At 52.3% G+C, this 19,422-nt stretch overlaps 1 protein-coding gene across 5 annotated transcripts in view; it reads right to left on the bottom strand.

The window, feature by feature from the left end:
* Positions 1-9,843, bottom strand: part of SLC5A10 (solute carrier family 5 member 10) — a 54,443-nt gene extending 44,600 nt beyond the window's left edge. For 3 of the 5 annotated variants that reach the window (XM_060080416.1, XM_060080415.1, XM_060080419.1), the window contains exons 1-7: positions 9,730-9,843; positions 8,724-8,795; positions 8,356-8,460; positions 7,965-8,024; positions 7,157-7,261; positions 1,226-1,331; positions 851-931 (exon numbers count right to left, since the gene is read on the bottom strand). In XM_060080416.1, the coding sequence (XP_059936399.1) occupies positions 851-931; positions 1,226-1,331; positions 7,157-7,261; positions 7,965-8,024; positions 8,356-8,460; positions 8,724-8,795; positions 9,730-9,843 (643 nt within the window). Of the gene's footprint in view, positions 1-850; positions 932-1,225; positions 1,332-6,694; positions 6,830-7,156; positions 7,262-7,964; positions 8,025-8,355; positions 8,461-8,723; positions 8,796-9,729 lie in introns of those variants that run through there. The other 2 variants (XM_060080418.1, XM_060080420.1) reach the window with 2 other exon arrangements.
* Between the last annotated feature and the right edge of the window lie 9,579 nt (positions 9,844-19,422).

The following is a 19,422-nucleotide window of genomic DNA, read 5'->3' as shown; positions in this document are numbered from 1 at the left end:
GTCACTCCCCCGCCCCCATCCAGACCGGGCCTGGCTGCCTGGGTGCCTTTCCCGCAGTGGGCTCCGGGGGCACAGGCCCCTGGTCTGTGAGGAGGCTGGTACACAGAAGGCTGGGCAGCCACAGGTCCCACTGCCCCGCCTTCCCCAGCAGGCAGCCCGCTGCCCGGACTCTGGGCTCCCGCCATCAGTGCCACCTGTAGCCCAGGCCAGGCCAGGGTGAGTGCTCAGAGCGAACAGACGAACACTAGACACGGGTCGGAAACTGCCCAGCCACAGGGTCCTAGAGTCTGAGTCTGGAAGAGACCATTTGCCCTCTATGGGATCCTCCTGGCTCTGCTTGCATACTTCCCAGGATGGGGACCTCACTACCTCTGGGGCAGCCCCTCCCCACCCTGAGCTTCCTCCCTGTTCCCAGACCAGGAGATCCAAATCCCCCCTTCTCTCCGCCTTGCCTTTGTCCCGCTGGCTTCTTGAGATCTTGGACATGCTTTGAAACAACGGGGGCAGATGTCCAGGTAGGTCTGTGGTCTCCCAACTGTGTCTGCACACCCACCCGCAGCCCTGCTCCCGTTGCGCCCCGAGCCCGCGTGGGTGTGGACGGCCCTGCCTCCTGAGTCAGGTCCACAGCCAGATGCCACCCGGCCCGGAGCTGGTGACAGAAGTGCTGCTGGGCAGCAGGGGTGGGAAGGGAGCAGGCCTCCATCACCCAGGGGAGGCCGGCGGGGGGCTGACTGCCTCGTGGCTTGACCTCCTGAGGCCACCCACCCCCAGTGCGGACACCGGGGCCCCGACAGGGCGGCACCCAGACCCCAAAGCGCTCGCTGCTGTGGCAGCCCCCATGGCCTCTCACCTTTGACCGTCAGGATCACGGCTCCCACCACCATGATGAGCGTTTGCAGGGCATCTGTGTAGATCACAGCGGCCAGGCCCCCTGTGGGTAGAGACGAGAGCTAGAGGGGCCCTGGCCTCGACGGGGGAGGGACAGGGAGGTGACCAGAGCTTCAGGAGAGACAGCTATTCCACATTGAAGTCCCCTGCCCTTGCACAGGTGGGCGAGCTGTGGACGCAGCAGCCGGGCCAGTGGAGCCAGCTGCAGAAGCCCGGGTGCCTGACACAAACTGGCCAGGTCCCAGGCTGTGGGAGGGGGCGGCCCCCTGCCCCCTGCTAGCCTCTCGGGTTCCCGTGTGCGCCCACAGGCCACACTTGCCACCCGCAGGCACCGTACCTGCGATGGTGTACAGGGCCGTGACGCTGAGCATGAGGATGGTGGACAGGTAGAAGCTCCAGCCCATGCAGATGTGCACGAAGAGGGCCCCCGCGTACAGGTCCATCTGGGGACGGGAAAGGGGTGTGTGCAGGGGCCCGAGGTCACCGCAGGACCCGGAGCGCCGCACACCCAGCGTGTGGCCTTGGTGCCCCACAGGGGAAGAAGGGGAGACCCCCCCCCCGCCCACCTGCCAGGGACTGTCCTGAAGGGGAGGAAGTCCTGGCTGTGGACAAGCAGTGTGCAGGGGACGTTGCTGATGTTAATAAAGTCCTGAATGGCCTCTGCCCACCAGGGAGCAGTGTTGCTGTTCAGTCTGGCCCCTGCCTGGGGATGGAGAAGGGAGTCTGGGAGGGCTTCCTGGAGGTGGGGGGTCCAAGAAGATGAGTGAGCCTCCATCTCCAGACCCACATCTGTCTGGGTCCCTGGGTCCCTGTTCTCTGCTCCCTGTTAAGCAGGGCACCCCAAGAAGAAACCAGATATGTGAAAGGGGTGGGCTGGGGGAACAGAGGGGCCGTCTTGCTTATTGACCCCTCATGGGGCTGACACTGAAGCCAGGACCGTGTCTCAGGCCGAGGCTGCTTCCTAGGGCTGAACTGGACACAATCCTGCCATCCCAGGCCCTGGGGCAGCACAGGGGCAGGAGTTGAAGCCCTGGGACGAGTCTTCTAGCCTCAGCACCGGAATGGGCCTTACGGACCACAACTGCGCGCCCCCTCCCCACTGCACAGTGGGTGCCCAGGGAAGGAGGGAGGACCCCATCCTGCGGGACCTAGGGGCTGGGCCAGGGTCCCTCCCCCACACCAAGTTTCCGAAACTGCCATTCTGGGCTTGCTTAATGGCAGGGAGATAACCCAAAATACAGCCTTTGGGGCCAAGAGGCTCCTCAGAGAGCTGGGCAAGCCCGCGGGTTAGCTGAGCTTGCTGAGTGGCGGACAGTCTGCCTGAGGCCTGGAGCACTGGCCCAGCTAGGAGCTGACCAGCCCCGCTCCGAGTCAGGCTTGTGGAGCCCCTGCTTCCCCCAGGCTCCTCCCCTCCCCTCTCCTGGAGAGGGCACCTGCCAGCGTGGGCACTCAGACAAGCTGTTCTCAGGAGTCGGCGGCCCCTCACTCTGGCCCCCCTACGCCCCGGCTATGAGTGTGTGTGTCCACCTCCAGCCCAAGCTAAGAAACCCAGAGCTGCTGAATATCAGAGCAGGAAGGACTCTCCAAGCCCCCTGCCCCATCAGACCAGGGACAAACTGAGGCCCATGGAGGGCAAGCGATCTCCCCAAGGCGAGGCCCTGGCAGGTATCAGAGATGGAGGGGACAGGAGACGGAGCAGGGGGGGCTCTAGAAAGTAGCAGCCCCTCCTCCCACCTGGCTGTCCTCCAGCCACTGCTCAAGACCACTCCCTGGACCCCATCTGCCTCAGAGGACAGCCCTGGTCTGTGCGCCCAGCCTTCAGGCTCTGGCCACGCATCCCTTTAAGCCCAGGTAAGTCTGGTCACACAGACTGGCCGACATTCCACGCCAGGCACTTTGCTGCCTCCAGGCCTTGGCTCGCCCAGGTCCCTCTGCCCTGGGACCTCCCAGTCTCTGCATCTCATCGCTCAGGACCCAGCCCGCCCCGACGTCCTGCTCCCCGACTGCTCTACTGCTCAGGGGCTTCCTTTCAGGGCAGCGGATCTGAAGAGTGATAACGCGGGCAGCAGGAACAGCACAGGCTCAGGTGTGGAGGTGGGACTTTAGCCGCGGTCCCCCCTGGGGACCTTACGCAGCTGCCGCTGGAGGCCAGCAAATGCACGGTTGCCTGCCGGCTCTAAAGGCTAAAGGAGACCCCGCGAGGAGCCTCAGACGACCCCCGGCCGGATCTGACCTCTCCTTCTGCCGACGGAGCTCCCTCTCCTGGGGCCCCATGTGAGCTGCAGCCTGCTAGAAGCTAAGAGCCCCGCTCGGACCTGGGTCTGTGTCCCTGGTAAGCACGTCGCCTTACCTCCTGAGCCTCTGGGTAAAGTGCGGGTGCAGATGTGGAGAAACACAGGCACTTGTGCTCGGCCCCATCTAGCCCTGCTGGCCTCTGCAGGCCCTGCGCAGGGCAGGCCGGGGAGGCACAGGCAGGACCCCTGAGGGAGCCGCTCCACTCCACAGAGCAGGGCACGGGCGCAGAGGCATGAAGCAACTGGCCCAAAGCTGCACGGTTGTGAGCAGGGCCACGGGCTGCAGGGCTGACCCTCGGGACCCCTGAGAGGGTGGACCCCCCCTTTCTGCACCATCCCACGGGCTTGCAGGGGCCATGAGCCCCAGACATGGGAGGGAGCTGGGCTGAGCTGACCTGCAGGCTAGGGCTGATCCGCTGGCTCGTCACAGCTTCTCAGGACCCCGAGTTCCCCACAGGCACGTGCCCCCTGGCTGGGCCCTGCCTTGGCCACCTTCCTGCACGGGACCCTATTGCCCCCTCCCTTTGTGGGTAGCAGAGAAGCTGGGCAGGTTCCTGCACCGACATTTACCACAAGTTTACCCTAAATCATCCTGTGTCCCCGACCCCCAACCTCGCCCATCTCCACAGAGGCCGTCACTGTCCCTTCAGTGTTCTGGACACGTCTCACCTTCGCCACACTCCCTGCACCCACCCCACCGGCCACGGCTGTTGACTCCCAAAGTACTCCTGCCCGCCTCCACTGTCCCCACCCTGGGCCCCATCCCTTTGGAATCCCCTCGATGGTCCCTCCTGCACTCGGCTTGTTCAGAGGGAGCTCCGAGGTCTCTGCATCTCCACTCACGCAGAATGAAGCCCACCTCCCGGCCCAGAAGCCCTGCACGCACCCTCTCCCCAGCCCCATCGGCTTCCCTCAGCGGCTGGACCACCCTCTCCAAAGCAAGCCTGTCCCTTGCTCCTTCTCTTCTGTCCAGATTTCAGCCCTGCATTTTTTGCATTGATCACCCTTGTACCACTTAGTGTGGATGCACTGCTCTGTTTACTTATCTCATCTGCCTGGAAGGAAAGGTCCTTGAGAACAAGAAATGGGTTCATCATGGGTGCCCACCCAGGGCCTGGCACACAGTAGGTGCTCAATAAACAGGCACGTTTGCAAAGACCAGGGGCTGGCACACTACAGCCCACAGGCTTGATCCCATCAGGCGCACTGGTGTGTCTTTCAAACGCCAACAGCAAACTTGAGTGGTGTGTAAGTGGCGTGCAAAACTGAGCATACTTTCTATCTGGCCCCTCATGGAAAACCTACCCAAGCCTGACATAGATGATTCCGTTCAGTCCCATGAGGTGTGCCGGGCACCTAGTACCAATGGGGATACACCAATGAACAAAGAGAAAAAATGGGGGAGGCGGACCGTGACCATTCTAAAGAAATCATTTGGCGTAAGAGGGTAGCACGTGTGTGAAACACAGGGGGCGCAGGTCTGCACCTGCGGGACAGCCGAGGGCCTCGCTGAGAGGGTGAGATGTGAAAGACTTGAGAGGCAGGGGCGTGAGCCACATGAATATCCAGGGGAAGAGGTTCCAGCCAGAGGACACAGCAGGTGCAAAGCCCCTGTGGCAGGGTCATGCCTCGGGTGTGCTCAGTGTAGCTGGAGTGATGTTTGTGTCGGGAGAAGCAGAAGTGAAGGTCTTGTTGGCTACGGTTGGCCTTTACCCTGAGTGGCCTGGGGTGTCAGGCCGGGTTTCTCTATTTCCCAAAGCACACGGTGATGGAGCTCGGTTTACCCCCCAAGCCCGTGTGAGGCCCCCTGCCACCCATGGCTTGCTCTCTCTGCAGACCACTGTCCCCACATGGGGGCTGGCAGCAGGCAGGCCCTGTGGTCTCTGGACAGGCTGCAGCTGGTGAGGGTCCTGGGCGTGCAGACATGTAGGGGCGTTCTTGGGGCTCCACCCAGTGAGGTCAGGGCCTCTGGGGGCCAGCTGGGCACACACACTGCAAACAGCTTCAGCCCAAAACATTAGCTGGGGGGCCCCAGTCACTCCCAGACCCAGCCCGGCAATCCACATTCCTCCTGCTTCCCTGTCCGCTTCATCCAGGTAGCCCCAGCATCGGCACTGAAGCCCCAGCCTTGAGGTTCCCCATTTTATAGGTGGACAAACTGAGTCATCCCATCACAAAGTGGAGTCTGAAGTGCCACGTCCTGGCTCCTTCAGTACCACAGGGCAGTGGTCGGGCCCACTGGGCTCTAATGGTTGTCTGTGCCCGATTCAGCAAGTGGTGACCTTGAGCAAGTGGTGGCCACTCCCTAGGTCTCAAATCGTCTTGTCTGTAAACAGGGCTGCGCACGAGGTGGCCTCTAAGGACCCCCCACTTGGCCCCCCAACCCCGACATTCTGGACGTCCTGCCCAAGCTCTGAGTGTGAGGTGTGAGTTCTGCCTCAGAGCCACCAGCAGGACGAACAGGGGGGTGGGCGGGGAAGAAACCCCTATGCCCAGGGGTTGGCCCCCGGCCCCCCGCCTCTCGCCCCTGTCCCCTCTAGTCCATCCTCTGGGGGTGCCGGTGGCACTAACACAGACCTGACCGTGTCACCTCTGCTCAAAGCCCCCAGGGCCCCTTGGGCACTCCTCACTCATCTCTGACGGAGCCCCCTGGGCCAGGGGGGGAACTGCCACACAAGAGCCAGCTGTGGCCCTCAGGTCTGGCTCGTGTGATGGCTGGTCCGCCTCAGCCGCCACCGCTCCCGGTCACCTCCCTCCCAGCTCCTCCTCTGCTCCCGAGGCGCCTGACCCCTGCAGTCTGGGCCTCTGGACGGGACAATCCCAGACGCACCCTACGCCACGCACCTCTCTCCTTGGCGTTTGCACCCCCCATGCCGTTCGTACCCCCTTCTCCACTAGACCCCAACCAACGCCACCCCGGGAGGCGCCGCCAACCCCTCTTCTGGGTCCGCACTGTCCCCCCACCCCCACCGTGACACACCTGTGTCCCCCTGTACTGAGGCCCTGCTGCCAGGGAGGCGGCCGGCACGGGGCGTGGGGGAGGGGAGGAGCCCGCGTGGGAACGGGGCCTGGAGAGCAGCGGCGCCGCCCAGGGGAGAACTCTTAGGACCCGTCCAGGGAAGAAGGCGGCGCCTGCTCTCTAAACACTCCGAAACCCACCCAGAAGGAGACGTGCAGACGTGCAGCTCCGGTGGAGTCCCGGACGGCCGAGGCTCCCGAGGCTGCGGGGGCCGCGAAGTAGGAAGCCCCGGCCACGCCCGCAGAAGCGCCAGGCCTCACAGGGGAGGAACCAGGCTCGGGGCTGGGCGGGCCCGCTCGGCCGGAAACAGGCCGCCCAGGACCCGCCGTCAACTTCTGAGCCCTCGCAGGGGCCGGAGCTGGAGCGGCTGGACGGCCTCAGGGGACCGGCAGGCACCGAGGACTCGGGAGGGAGAACCCGAGGCCTGGTGCTGCCGCGGAGTCGCCGCGCGCTGGGCACCAGCTCCCCGCCCTCCCGGCCTCCGTTTCCCTACCTGTGAAACCCAGGGTGTGGACAGGACGCGCCCCACGCTGGCCCTGCAGCGGGCCCAGGCCAGGCCCCCAAGGGAAAGGGGGCGCCGCGGGGTCAGCCTAGCGGAGGACTGACGACCACCCGGCATCACGGGCCAGAGACCTCGGGCTCTGGGCGCCCCCTAGTGGGCGGTTCCGGCTCACCCGGTGCCGGCCCTTAACCGTAACCCCTGACACCGCGTATCCAGAACATGGGCAAAGCAGGAGTCATAGGGCCTGCGTTCTGCTCCCAGATTCGCCGGCTGCTGAGCCCAGCCCCAGGGTGCTGGGCCAGCTATGTGACCCTGGGCAAGTCAGTGTGCCTCTCTGGGCCTCAGTTTCCCCAGCTGTTAGACAAGGCAGAGACAGATCAAGGGATGTCAAGTCCCTTCGAGGGCCCCAGAGCAGGGATGTTCCAGCCAGAAGCTGGGGGTGGGGCAGCTCACCGATATCTTGGTGAAGACAGACAGCAGCAGCGACAGGACAGACAGGTACATGCGTATCCGTTGGCCTCCATAGCGCTTCTGGATGTATTCAGGCATGGTGACAATCTGGCGGGGGCACGGGGGCAGGGGTTAAGCATGCTGCGAGACCATGGCCCGTGTTCAGGACCGGGAGCTTCTCGCAGTCCCAACACCAGGCCTGGAATTCCAGGCTAAGCGCTCTGATCGCATCCTGAGGGGCTCAGGCCCGGGCGTGGCAGGCTGAGACAGGAGGAATGGATTCGGGGAACTGTGCCTGGGGGCACAGGCATGAGTTTGGAGGCCGTGGTGACAAATTCAGATGAGCCTCGGCTGGTTGGGGAAGCTGGCTGTGCTAGACTGAGACAACCAGGAAAGGGGATCCCCTGGACTTAGCGACAGCCCAGCTGGGGCTGAAGGAGTGGCGGAGTCAAGGACAGTGTCTCCTGGGTGTGCCACCCAGGTGTGCAGCCCAGGTGTCTCACCCAGGTGTGTAGCCCAGTACACAGCCCAGGTGTGCAGCCTGTGTGCTCGGGTAGATGCATCATCCCCCAGATGCAGCACGCAGGTACAGTAGAAACGAACAGACGAGGCCCATGGGCTGAGGTCCGAGGGGATCTGTCTTCGTGGGCTGATGGGAATGTTAGTTGGACTAACAACAAACCCAGAACTGAGAGTTGTGGGTTCACTCACCTTGTGAGTGAAGCCAGGGGTCCTGCCCATCACCACCACCCACTCCAACCAAGGCCCAGACGCAGGTGAGGCTGTCCTGAGGCCCCAGGAGCAGACTCACCTCCGAAGAGATGTAGATGGGCACGAACACCCATGCCAGGGCCAGCAGCACATACGTGGCCTGAGGGGGACAGAGGCAGAGTAAGGACAGCAGATAGCAGGGGTCTGGAGGCCTGAGTTGCCATGAGCACCTGGGGCGGCCCCGCCCCCTGCAGCCCTATAAACAGATGGCCCGGCAAAGGCTCACGGCTTCCCACTGCTCTTCAGCATTCTGAAGACCCAACTTCCCCAGGAGCACTGCCTGCCTGGACGCTGGCCACCCCGGTTGCTGGGAGCTGCCCCTCTGGCCATGGAGGGGTAGGCTCTGATGCAGCCCCATCCAGCGTCTCTCAAGGTTGCTGTGCTTCCTCCCACGGCCCCCCACAGCCTGGGCCCGCCTTCCAGGAGCTCACATGCCACTCGAAGCCTGCCACCGCCAGGCCTCCAGCTGCGCCCGAACCCGCCAGTCCGATGAAGAGGCCCGAGCCCTCGCTGCTGGCAAATAGGGAGGCTCCCATCTGGAGGAGAGAGAGGAAAAGGATCTAGCAAGAGGCCCACCCTGACTCCGAGCCCCACCCTTTCCACGTTTTCCAGCACTCGAGCTTGGGGACCCCCTGCCACTCTCAGCCTGCCCCATCACTGCCTACTTGGGCTGGCCTGGGGGGTGACATTGGGTGAGGAGGACACACATAGTGACCGCAGGGATGCAGATGAGGGCTGACCTAGAGGTCAGATGTGGCCCCACCGGAAGGAGGGGCGGGAGGAGACAGGGTGCACTCACCGGCCCCCACGTCATGTCCCGGCCCGCCAGGAAGTAGCCGCTCACTGTGTTCCTGCTGGCCCGGCACGAGGACTGCAAGGACAGAGGTGCAAACTGGAGCCCTTGCGTGGCTCATGCCGCTGCTGCGGAAACAGTCTGCTGGCTCCCCAAAGAGACACACAGATTATCCCAGGACCCAGCAAATCCACTCCCAGGATACAGAGAACTGAAAACAGGTGCTCGAGCAAAACCTGTACTTGAATGTTCACAGCGGTGTTATTCACAACAGCCAAAGGGTGGCAACAGCCCCAATGCTCATCAGCTGATGGCGTTAGGAGTAGACAGGTGGAGGCCCTCCCCTCTGTGCAGGGTCCTGGGGTTCACTGCGCAAGTTCCTGTCCCCTGAAGCCCCGGGGTTCACCTGTAAACGGGGCTGGCCTTTGGCCCGGGGCTGTGGGAGGGTTAGGGTGAGGTGCACAGTGCCTGCATAGAAGGGGCCCCGCTGCTGCCTGTGATGACCTAAATCGCTTCTCTCCTATCAAAGCTGGGAGAAACCGGCTTATGAACTAGGCTAGGCTGGTGGACACGGAGTTGTCAAAACAGAGACCCCCAGGTCCTGCGTGCCCCTCCCTGCCTCTGGATTCTGGCCCAGCTGGTGTGGGTGCAGCCGAGAACCCGTGATTCTATCGTTCAGGGCGATGTTCACCCAGTGAGTCCATCTGACATCGGAGGCGAGGGCAGGAAGACGGCGTGCTGTGCCCGGGCCCCCAGCTTGTCAGCCGCCTAGAAGGCCCCGAGCCTCCCACTCGGCCTGCCCTTAGAGAGGCTTCCTATTCCTCACTTTAGAGACTGAGAAGCTGCTGCCAAAGAGCAAAAGGGGCTTGGTCAAGGTCTCCAACAAATCTCCCCCGGGGCTGGGAGGAGGACCCCGCAGGCCTCCAGGGAGAGGATGCAATGCCCAGGGACGTGCCGGCCGGTTCCCACACCCCACCGCCCACCCCAGCTGGTACCACCACCGTCCTCTCACCCATATGCCCACGGCCACGTTCAGGGCAAAATACACGGTTATGATGGTGATGTCGACCGCGCTCAGCTGCGGCCCGGGGGCGTGGGGACCGCCGGTAGAGTTGTCCGCAGCCATCCTGCTGCAGGGCCAGCTCCAGCGAGAGGGACTGAGGCCAGACCAGGGCAGAAAGGGCTTCCCGGCAGGAAATAAATTGATGATTAAACCGAGCCGACGGTGCCATCTCCTGCCCACAGTGTGGCCGCGTGCAGGGAAGCTGCTTCAAAGTGCAGCTACATCTCCTCCACCCCCAGTGGGGATAGAGGGAGTGGGGAGTGCTCGGGGGAGGCTTGGGAAAAGTAAAGGGAGCCTAGTGGATCCAAAGGCAACCAGAATAGACCCAGAAAGGGGTCGTTCCTGAATGGGTGGTTGAACCTGTATGTAATTCGGATAAGAAGCACGGAGGGTTGGGGACAGATGCCCCACTTCTGGGGACACTGCCATGATGGCAGCCACATCCTTCTGCAGCCAGCAGGCCGTAAGTGGACCTTGGGATAGTGACTTGCGTCACACGGTTCACTTCCAGCCACGGCAGTCCTGGTCCTAGAACATCCTTCATTGGACAATAAAGGCCTGTCACCAAATTTCCTGCTCCCTTTTCTAGACCAGTGATCAGGCCAAACCGTCCCATCCTGACCATCCTCTTGGGTCCCCAGGGCTACCCAGGACCACAGATACTGGGTCCCAGTATCTAGCACGCGTCTGCCAGGGGCTGAGAGCCACCATGCTTAGCTTTTCTGCACACGGTCCCCTTCTGGGCTCAGAGTAGGTGGTATGGGTCACAGTCAAGGAACGAAGGCAGGAGGCTGGCCACCTGTCCCTGCACGACCACTGGAGGGCCAGAGCTGGGCTTCAGCTCCACATCTGATCCCAGATGCTCCCTGTTGGTGGCAATGATGTCTCTGGTTCCACTGGGTCCTTCCTGCTCAGACTGCTCACTAATTAAATCAGTGTGTACAGCCGGGTGGGTCTCAGTGTGTGACATTTGGAGTTTAACCAGGACACGCAGCCCCTCCAGAAGTGTTGTTGAGTGAACGGCTGGCACTGGGAACACACTGGCCTGCAAAACCAACTGTGCCTGTTAATCGGTAACCGAGGTGGAGGGTTTAAAGATTAATCACCTCACATGCAGGACTAGACAGGGAAGAAAAAGTAAGTCACTGCTTACAGTAAAGTCAGGCAGGCTCAGACCACCCCTCCCCAACTACCCTCACCTTCAACAAACTAGCCTCTCAGGTGGTTTTACTTCCCAAGCCATTGCTAGAAATGTATCGTGAATCAAAAGATCACTTTGTACTGGTCAGAAGGACACAACGGGATAACGTCCAGATTTATTAAACTGGTCTCCTAAAGATGCAGTAGCTGAAAGAACAGTATCTGGTCCCCGCTCCTCAGCCTGGGTCTCGGAAGGAAATAAACCACTTAGAGACAACCCTGCCATCCACTCCACCTTCTGATCAAAAGGCCTGGGGAAAGGAGGCCAAGAAGAGCTGATGGATGGGGACAGGGAGAGGGCGGCAGTGGAGGAAATGAAGGAAGCCTTTATGTCCTGTTTACAAACACCACTTCTGACACCAAATGTGTGTGGGTTTTCTCCACTCCGACCAATTCTCCATCCCTCTGGACACCAACTGGGTGTCCTGTGACTCAACTCAATTCTGACATTATCTGCGAGTTAGCACAGACCCCACAGGCTAAGGGCTCAGTCCGGCAAGACTGCTCCCACTTCAGATGCCAGGTGCAAGTCCTGGGCCTCCTGTACTTCTGCTGACCGTCTGTAAATTGGGAGCTCCCATACCCCTTCTTCAGGTTTGATAATTTGCTAGGATGGCTCACAGAACTCAGAGAAACACTCGATTCCTTATGATTATTATAAAGGATATTTATAAAGGATTCAGATGAAGAGGTCCATTGAGTGAAGTCCAGAAGAGTCCTAGCACCAGTGTGTTCACCAACCTGGGACACTGTGTTCCCTTCATCGTGTGGGGTTTTTATGGAGGTGTTATCACCTAGGCATGATGGATTAAATCACTGCACTAATAATTAGCTCAAGACTGAAAGTTTCAATCCTCTAATCATGCCTTGGTCTTTCTGGTGTCCAGCCCGCATCCTGAAGCTCTCTAGGGGCCACTGGATTGTATACTTTAAAATAGTTTAAGTGGTGAATTTTATGTTATGTGCATTTTACCTTGAGAATAAAATAAATAGGCTTCTGGAATTTAAAAGGCTTTAGAGGTCTTGGCCTCCTGCAGAGATGTACTGAACCAAGGTAGAACCCTGCACCTATTAAGATTTTCTTCAAATAAACAGCAATACAATAATAGTAGGGGACTTTAATGCCTCACTCTAACAATGGATAGATCATCCAGACAGAGAAGCATAAGGATACAGTGGATTTGAACAACACTACAAACCAGTAGACCTAACAGACATATGCAGAACATCCTATCTAATGACAGCAGAATACATATTCTCAAGTGCATACAGAACATTTTCTAGAATAGACTATATGTTGGGCCACAAAAGAGGTCATAGCAAATTCAAAAAAAATGAAATCATACCAAGTATCTTCTCTGACCACAGAGGTATGAAACTAGAAACCAATAACAAGAAGAAAACTGGAAAATTCACAGATACATGGAAATTAAGCAACACTCTCCTGAACAGCCAGTGGATCAAAGAAGAAATTATAGGGGAAATAAAAAAGTTTCTTGAGATGGATAAAAATGGAAACACAACATACCAAAACTTATAGGTTGCAGCAAAAGCAGTTCCAAGAGGGAATTATATAGCAATAAATGCCTCAATTAAGAAGCAAGAAAGATCCCCCCAAAATAACCTAACACTATGACTCAAGGAACTAGGAAAAAACAAATGGAGCCCAAAGTTAGCAGAAGGAAGGGAATAACAAAGACTAGAGTAGAAATAAATGAAATAGAGAACAGGAAAACAATAAAAAATATTAACCAAACTAAGAGCTGGTTCTTTAAAAAGATTAAAAAATTGACAAACCTTTAGTTAGACTAACCGAGGAAAAAAGAGAGGACACATATCAACAAAATTTTAAATGTAAAAGGAGACGTTACAACTGATACAACAGGAATACAAAGGATGACAAGAGGCTACTATGAACAACTATATGCCAACCAACTGAACAACCTACAATAAATGGAAAAATTCTTAGAAACATACGAACTACCAAGATTGAATTAGGAAGAGATAGAAAGTCTGAACAGACCAATTACTGGTAATGAGATTGAGTCAGTAATCATAAATTTCCAAATGAAGAAAAGCCCAGGACCAGATGGCTTCACTGGTGAATTCTGCCAAACATTAGAAAATTAATGCCAATCCTTCTCAAAATCTTCCCAAAAACATCAAAGAGGAGCTTGAACACTCTCAAGGTCATATGACAAGGCTAGCATTACCCTGATGCCAAAGCCAGAAAAGGACACTACAAGAACCAATATCCCTGATGAATTTAGATGCAAAAATTCTCAATAAAATACTAGCAAACCAAACTCAGCAGCACATTAAAAGGATCATTCACCATGATTAAGTGAGATTTACACTGGGATGCAAGGATAGTTCAACATATGGAAATCAATCACATTAAATCATATTAATAGAAAGAAAGAAAAAAAATCATATGATCCCTCAATAGAGGCAGAATAAGCATTTGACAAAATTCAACATCCATTCATGATAAAAACTCTTAACAAATTAGGTATAGAAGGAAGTTCCTCAACATAATAAAGGCCATGTATGAAAAGCCCACAGCTAACATCATACTCAGTGGTGAAAGGCTGAAAACTTTTCCTCCAAGATCAGGAACAAGACAAGAGTGTTCCCTCTCCCCACTCCTATCCAACACAGCACTGGAAGTCCTTGCCAGGGCAGTCAGACAAGAAATATAAACAACAGGCCTCAGAAGTGGAAAGGAAGAAGTAAAATTGTCTCTATCTGAAGATGACATTATATGTGTAAAAAATCCTAAAGACTCTACCAAAACAAAACAAAAACAAACAAAAAACCCTGTTAAATCTAGTCAACAAATTTAGTAAAGTTGCAGAATACAAAATTAACATACAAAAGTCAGTAGCATTACTATACACTAACAACAAATTACCTGAAAAGGAAATAAAGAAAATGATCCCATTTACAGTAGCATCAAAACCAAAAAAATACTTGGGAATAAACTTAACCAAGGAGATGAAAGATCTCTACTCTGAAAACAATAAGACATTGATGAAATTGAAGAAGATGCAAATAAATGGAAAGGTATCTTGTGTTCACAGATTGGAAGAATTAATATTGTTAAAATGTCAATACTACCAAAAGCCATCTACAGAATCAATGCAATTCCTATCAAGATTCCAATGCTGTTTTTTAGAGAAGTAGAAAAAAACAATCCTAAAATTTACATGGAAACACAAAAGACCCCAAATAGCCAAATCCTGAGAAAGAAGAACAAAGCCGGAGGCATCACACTTCCTGATTTTAAGCTATATTATAAAACTGTAGTAATCAAAACAGTCTGGTTCTGGCATAAAAACAGACAAATAGACCCATGGAACAGAACTGAGAGACCAGAAACAAACCCAAGCATGTACAGTCAACTAATATTTGACAAGGGATCCGAGAATACTCAATGAGAAAAGACAGTCTCTTTAATAAATGGTGCTGGGAAAATTGGAAATTCACATGTAAAAGAATGAAACTAGACCCCTATCTTACACCACTTACAAAAATTAACTTGAAATGAATTAAAGACTTAAATGTAAGACCTGAAACTATGAAAAACTCCTAGAAGTAAATATAGTAAAAAAAGCTCCTTGACATGGGTCTTGGCAATGATTTTTTGGATATGACACCTAAAGCACAAGCAATAAAATAAAAAAACAAGTGGAACTATATCAAACTAAAAGATTTCTGCATATCAAAGGAAAAAATCAACAAACTGAAAAGACAACCTACAGAATGGGAGAAAATATTTGCAAACCTGTATCTGATAAGGGGTTAATATCAAAAAAAAAAGAACTCATACAATTCAATAGCTAAATAAATAAATAAATAAAAATTTAAAATCTGATTTAAAATGGGCAAAAGGCCTGAATAGACATTTTTCAAAAAATGATATATGAATGGCCAACAGGTACATGAAAAGATGCTCAACATCACTAGTTGTTAGGGAAATGCAAATCAAAACAATGAGATATCGCAAAATGAAAATTTCAAAACATTGCTGAAAGAAATTAAAGACCTAAATAAAATGGAAACACACCCTGTGTTCATGGATTGGAAGATTTAATATTGTTAAAATGGCAATACTCCAAGTATTTCATTCTTTTGGATGTTATATTTTTGGGGGGGGGCAATACTTGATATACATCAGACATTTATTAGTGAATATCCCTCTGAAATCAGCTACAATAGTAAAAAAAAATGATTGCACTATTCGGTCAAGCAGAACCAGGAACTTTCAATAAAAAAAGTACAGGACTTCCCTGGCAGCACAGTGGTTAAGAATCCTCCTGCCAATGAAGGGGACACAGGTTCATTCCCTGGTCCGGGAAGATCCCACAGGCCGCAGAGCAACTAAGCCCGTGTGCCGCAACTACTGAGCCCGTGCTCTACAGCCTGCTAGCCACAACTACTGAAGCCTGCGCACCTAGAGCCTGTGCTCCACAACGAGACTCCACTGCAATGAGAAGCACGCACCACGACGAAGAGTAACTCTTGCTCACCGCAACTAGAGAAAAGCCCGTGTGCAGCAACGAAGACCCAACGCAGCCAAAAAGAAAATATAAATAAATTTACTTTTAAAAAAGTATAAATCGGGCTTCCCTGGTGGCACAGTGGTTGAGAGTCCACCTGCCAGTGGAGGGGACACGGGTTCGTGCCCCAGTCTGGGAGGATCCCACGTGCCGCGGAGCAGCTGGGCCCGTGAGCCATGGCCGCTGAGCCTGCATGTCCGGAGCCTGTGCTCCACAACGGGAGAGGCCACAACAATGAGAGGCCCGCGTACCGCAAAAAAAAAAAAAAAAAAAAAAAAGTATAAATCTGTTAAAAATTTCAATTAGTATACACATATATATAACATACTATTTATGTTACATGCTACAAACCAAGGTGAATCCAACGGAATGGATAAAAACATACATTTTCTTTTTAAAAAATATTTATTTGGCTGCACCGGGTCTTAGCTGCAGCATGCGGGCTCTTAGTTGCGGCATGCAGGATCTAGTTCCCTGACCAGGGATGGAACTCGGGCCCCCTGCATTGGGAGCACAGAGTCTTAATCACTGGACCACCAGGGAAGTCCCTCAAAGTATTTTCTAATTCACCTTCTGATTTCTTCTTTTATCCCAATGGTTTTTAAAAAATGCTTTCTAATTTCCATGCATTTGTGAATTTTCCTGATTTCTTTCTGTTACTGATTTCTATTTCATTACATTGTGGTCAGAGAAGACACTTTGTATGATTTCAATCATTTTAAATTTATTGAGAAATATTTTGTGGTTTATCATGTGGTCTATCCTGGAGAATGTTCTATGTGCACTTGAGAAGAATGTGTATTTTGCTCTTGTTGGGTGTATTTTGCTTTTGTTCTGTACATGTCCATTAAGTCGAATTGGTTTATACTGTTGTTCAAATCCTCTGTTTCCCTATTGTTCATTTATCTAGTTCTATCCATTATCTTCAGTGGGCGCTTAAGTCTCCAACTATTGTTATTGAATTGCCTATTGTCCCTTCAATTCTGTCAGTTTTTCCTTCACATTTATTGGGGGCTCTGTCGTTAGGTGCATATATATTTATAATTTTTATATCGTCTTAATGAACTGACCCTTTTATAATCATATAATGTCCTCTGTCTCTTGCAGGAATTTTTGTGTTAGAGTCTACTTTTCGTGATATTTGTATAGCCACCCCAATTCTCTTTTGGTTACTCTTTTTTTTTTTAATATTTATTTTTCCTTATTTTTTTGGCTGCGTTGGGCCCTAGTTGCGGCACGTGGGATCTTTCGGTACAGCGCGCAGGCTTCTCTCTAGTTGTGGCGCATGGGCTCCAGAGCACGCAGTTTCCCTAGTTGAGGTGCACAGACTCAGTAGTTGTGGCACGCAGACTTAGTTGCCCCGTGGCATGCAGGATCTTAGTTCCCTGACCAGGGACAGAACCTGCATCCCCTGCATTGGAAGGCGGATTCTTTACCACTGGACCACCAGGGAAGTCCCTCTTTTGGTTACTCTTTGTATCAAATGTCTTTCCATCTTTTCACTTTCAACCTTATTTGTGTCTCTGGAGACAATTCTTTTGCACACAGCATATAGTTTGATCATTTTTTTTAATTTTTAATTTTTTTAACATTGTGTAAGTTTTGTTTGTTTGTTTGGCCACACTGCATGGCTTGTGGGATCTTAGTCCCCTGACCAGGGATTGAACCTGGGCCCTAGCAGTGAAAGCACTGAGTCCTAACCACTGGATCCCCAGAGAACTCCCAGTTGGATCTTTTTTTTTTTGTGCTACACAGGCCTCTCACTGTTGTGGCCTCTGCCACTGCGGAGCACAGGCTCCGGACGTGCAGGCTCAGCAGCCATGGCTCACGGGCCCAGCCGCTCCACGGCATGTGGGGTCTTCCCGGACCGGGGCACGAACCCACGTCCCCTGCATCGGCAGGCGGACTCTCAACCACTGCGCCACCAGGGAAGCCCCTGGATCATTTTTTTAAAATCCATCCTGCCAATATCTGCCTTTTGATTGGAAAGCTCTATTCATTGACATTAATGTAATTACTGATAAGGAAACACTTCTGCCAGTTTGCTATTTGTTTTCTATATGTCGTATCTTTTTTAGTCCTCAATTCCTCCACTACTCCCTTTTTGGTGTTGCATAGATATTTTCTAGTCTACCATTTTGGTCCCCTTCTCCTTTCTTTTACTATGTATTTTTTACTTATTTTCTTAGTGGTTGCCCTGGGGATTACAATCAATATCCTAATACGATGGTTAGTTTTACTAGTCAGCTTGGCTAGGCTATGGTACCCAGTTTTTTGTCAAACCAGTCTAGGTTTTTTTTTTTTTTTAAAGACTTTATTTTTTTAGAGCGGTTTTAAGTTCACAGCAATACTGAGCAGTAGGTACAGAGATTTCCCACATGGCCCCAGCCCCCAACATGCACAATCTCTCCATTATCAGCAACCCCACCAGAGTGGTACATTTGTCACAATTGGTGAACATACATGGACACATCACCACCACCCGAAGTCCACAGTTTACATTAGGGTTTACTCTTGGTGTTGTACATTCTATGGGTTTAGACATATGTATAATGACATATATCCATCATTACAGTATCAGAGTATTTTTCACTGCCACAAAAATCTTCTGTGCTCTCTAGTCCTCCCTCCATCCCCCCACCAACCCCTGGCAACCACTGATCTTTTAGTCTCCATAAAGACTGTCATATAGTTGGAGTCATATAGTATTATAGCTTTTTCAGATTGTCTAATAAGATTCACTTTAGTTTCCTCCACATCGTTTCATGGATAACTCATTTCTTTTTGCTGCTTGAATAATATTCCACTGTCTGGAAGTACCACAGTTTATTTATCCACTCACTTACTGAAGGACATTTTGATTGCTTCCAAGTTTTGGCAGTTATGAATAAAACTGCTATAAAATTCCATGTGCAGGTTTTTATGTGGACATGCTTTTGACTCCTTTGGGTAAGTACCAAGGAGCATGATTGCTGGATAACATGGTAAAAGTGTGTTTAGCCTTCTGCCAAAGTGGTTATTTTGCATTCCCACTAGTAATGACGGAGTTCCTGTTGCTCCACATCCTTGTCAGCATTTGGTGTTGTCAGTGTTCCACATTTTGGTCATTCTAATAAGTGTGTAGTGTATCTCACTATTTTAATTTTTAGTTCCTTGAAGACATACGATAGAGAGCATCATTTCATATGCTTATTTGCCATCTGTATATTTTCTTTGGTGGTGTCTGTAAGGTCTTCATCCCAATTTTTAATTGGGTTATTGTTTTCTTATTATTGAGATGTAACTGTTCTTTTTACCAGTCCTTTATCAGATAAGTGTTTTCCAAAGATTTTTCTGTCTGTGGCTTGTCCTTCACTCTCTTAACAGTGCATTTCACAGAGCAAAAGTTTTTAATTTTAGCTAATTCCAGCTTATCAATTATTTCTTTCATGGACCATCCCTTTGGTGGCATATCTAAAAAGTCACTGCCATACCAAGGTCATCTAGGTTTTCTCCTAGGAGTTTTATGTTTTTGACTTTTACACTTACGTCTACATTCATTCTTTTTTTCCATATGAATATCCAGCTATTCAAGTACTACTTGTTGAAAAGATTATTTTTGGCCCACTATGTTGCCTTTGCTCCTTTGTCAAAGACTGGTTGACTATATATATGCGGGTCTATTTCTGGGTGCTCTGTTCAATTGGTCTATATGCCTTTTCTTTCAACAATACCACATTTGTGATTATGGTAGTTTTAGAGTTGTCTTTAAGTGGGGTAGTGTGAATACTCCAACCTTGCTCTTCTCCTTCAATATTGTATTGGTGATCCTGAGTCTTTTATCTCTCCATGTAAACTTTAGGATCAGTTTGTCAAAATCCACAAAATAACTTGGTGGGAT

The sequence above is a fragment of the Mesoplodon densirostris genome, chromosome 18 (genome assembly GCF_025265405.1).
Source record: "Mesoplodon densirostris isolate mMesDen1 chromosome 18, mMesDen1 primary haplotype, whole genome shotgun sequence".
In the NCBI taxonomy this organism is placed as follows: Eukaryota; Metazoa; Chordata; class Mammalia; order Artiodactyla; family Ziphiidae; genus Mesoplodon; species Mesoplodon densirostris.
The sequence above is the reverse complement of the archived record's forward strand: the minus strand, read 5'-3'. Positions and strand labels throughout refer to the sequence as shown.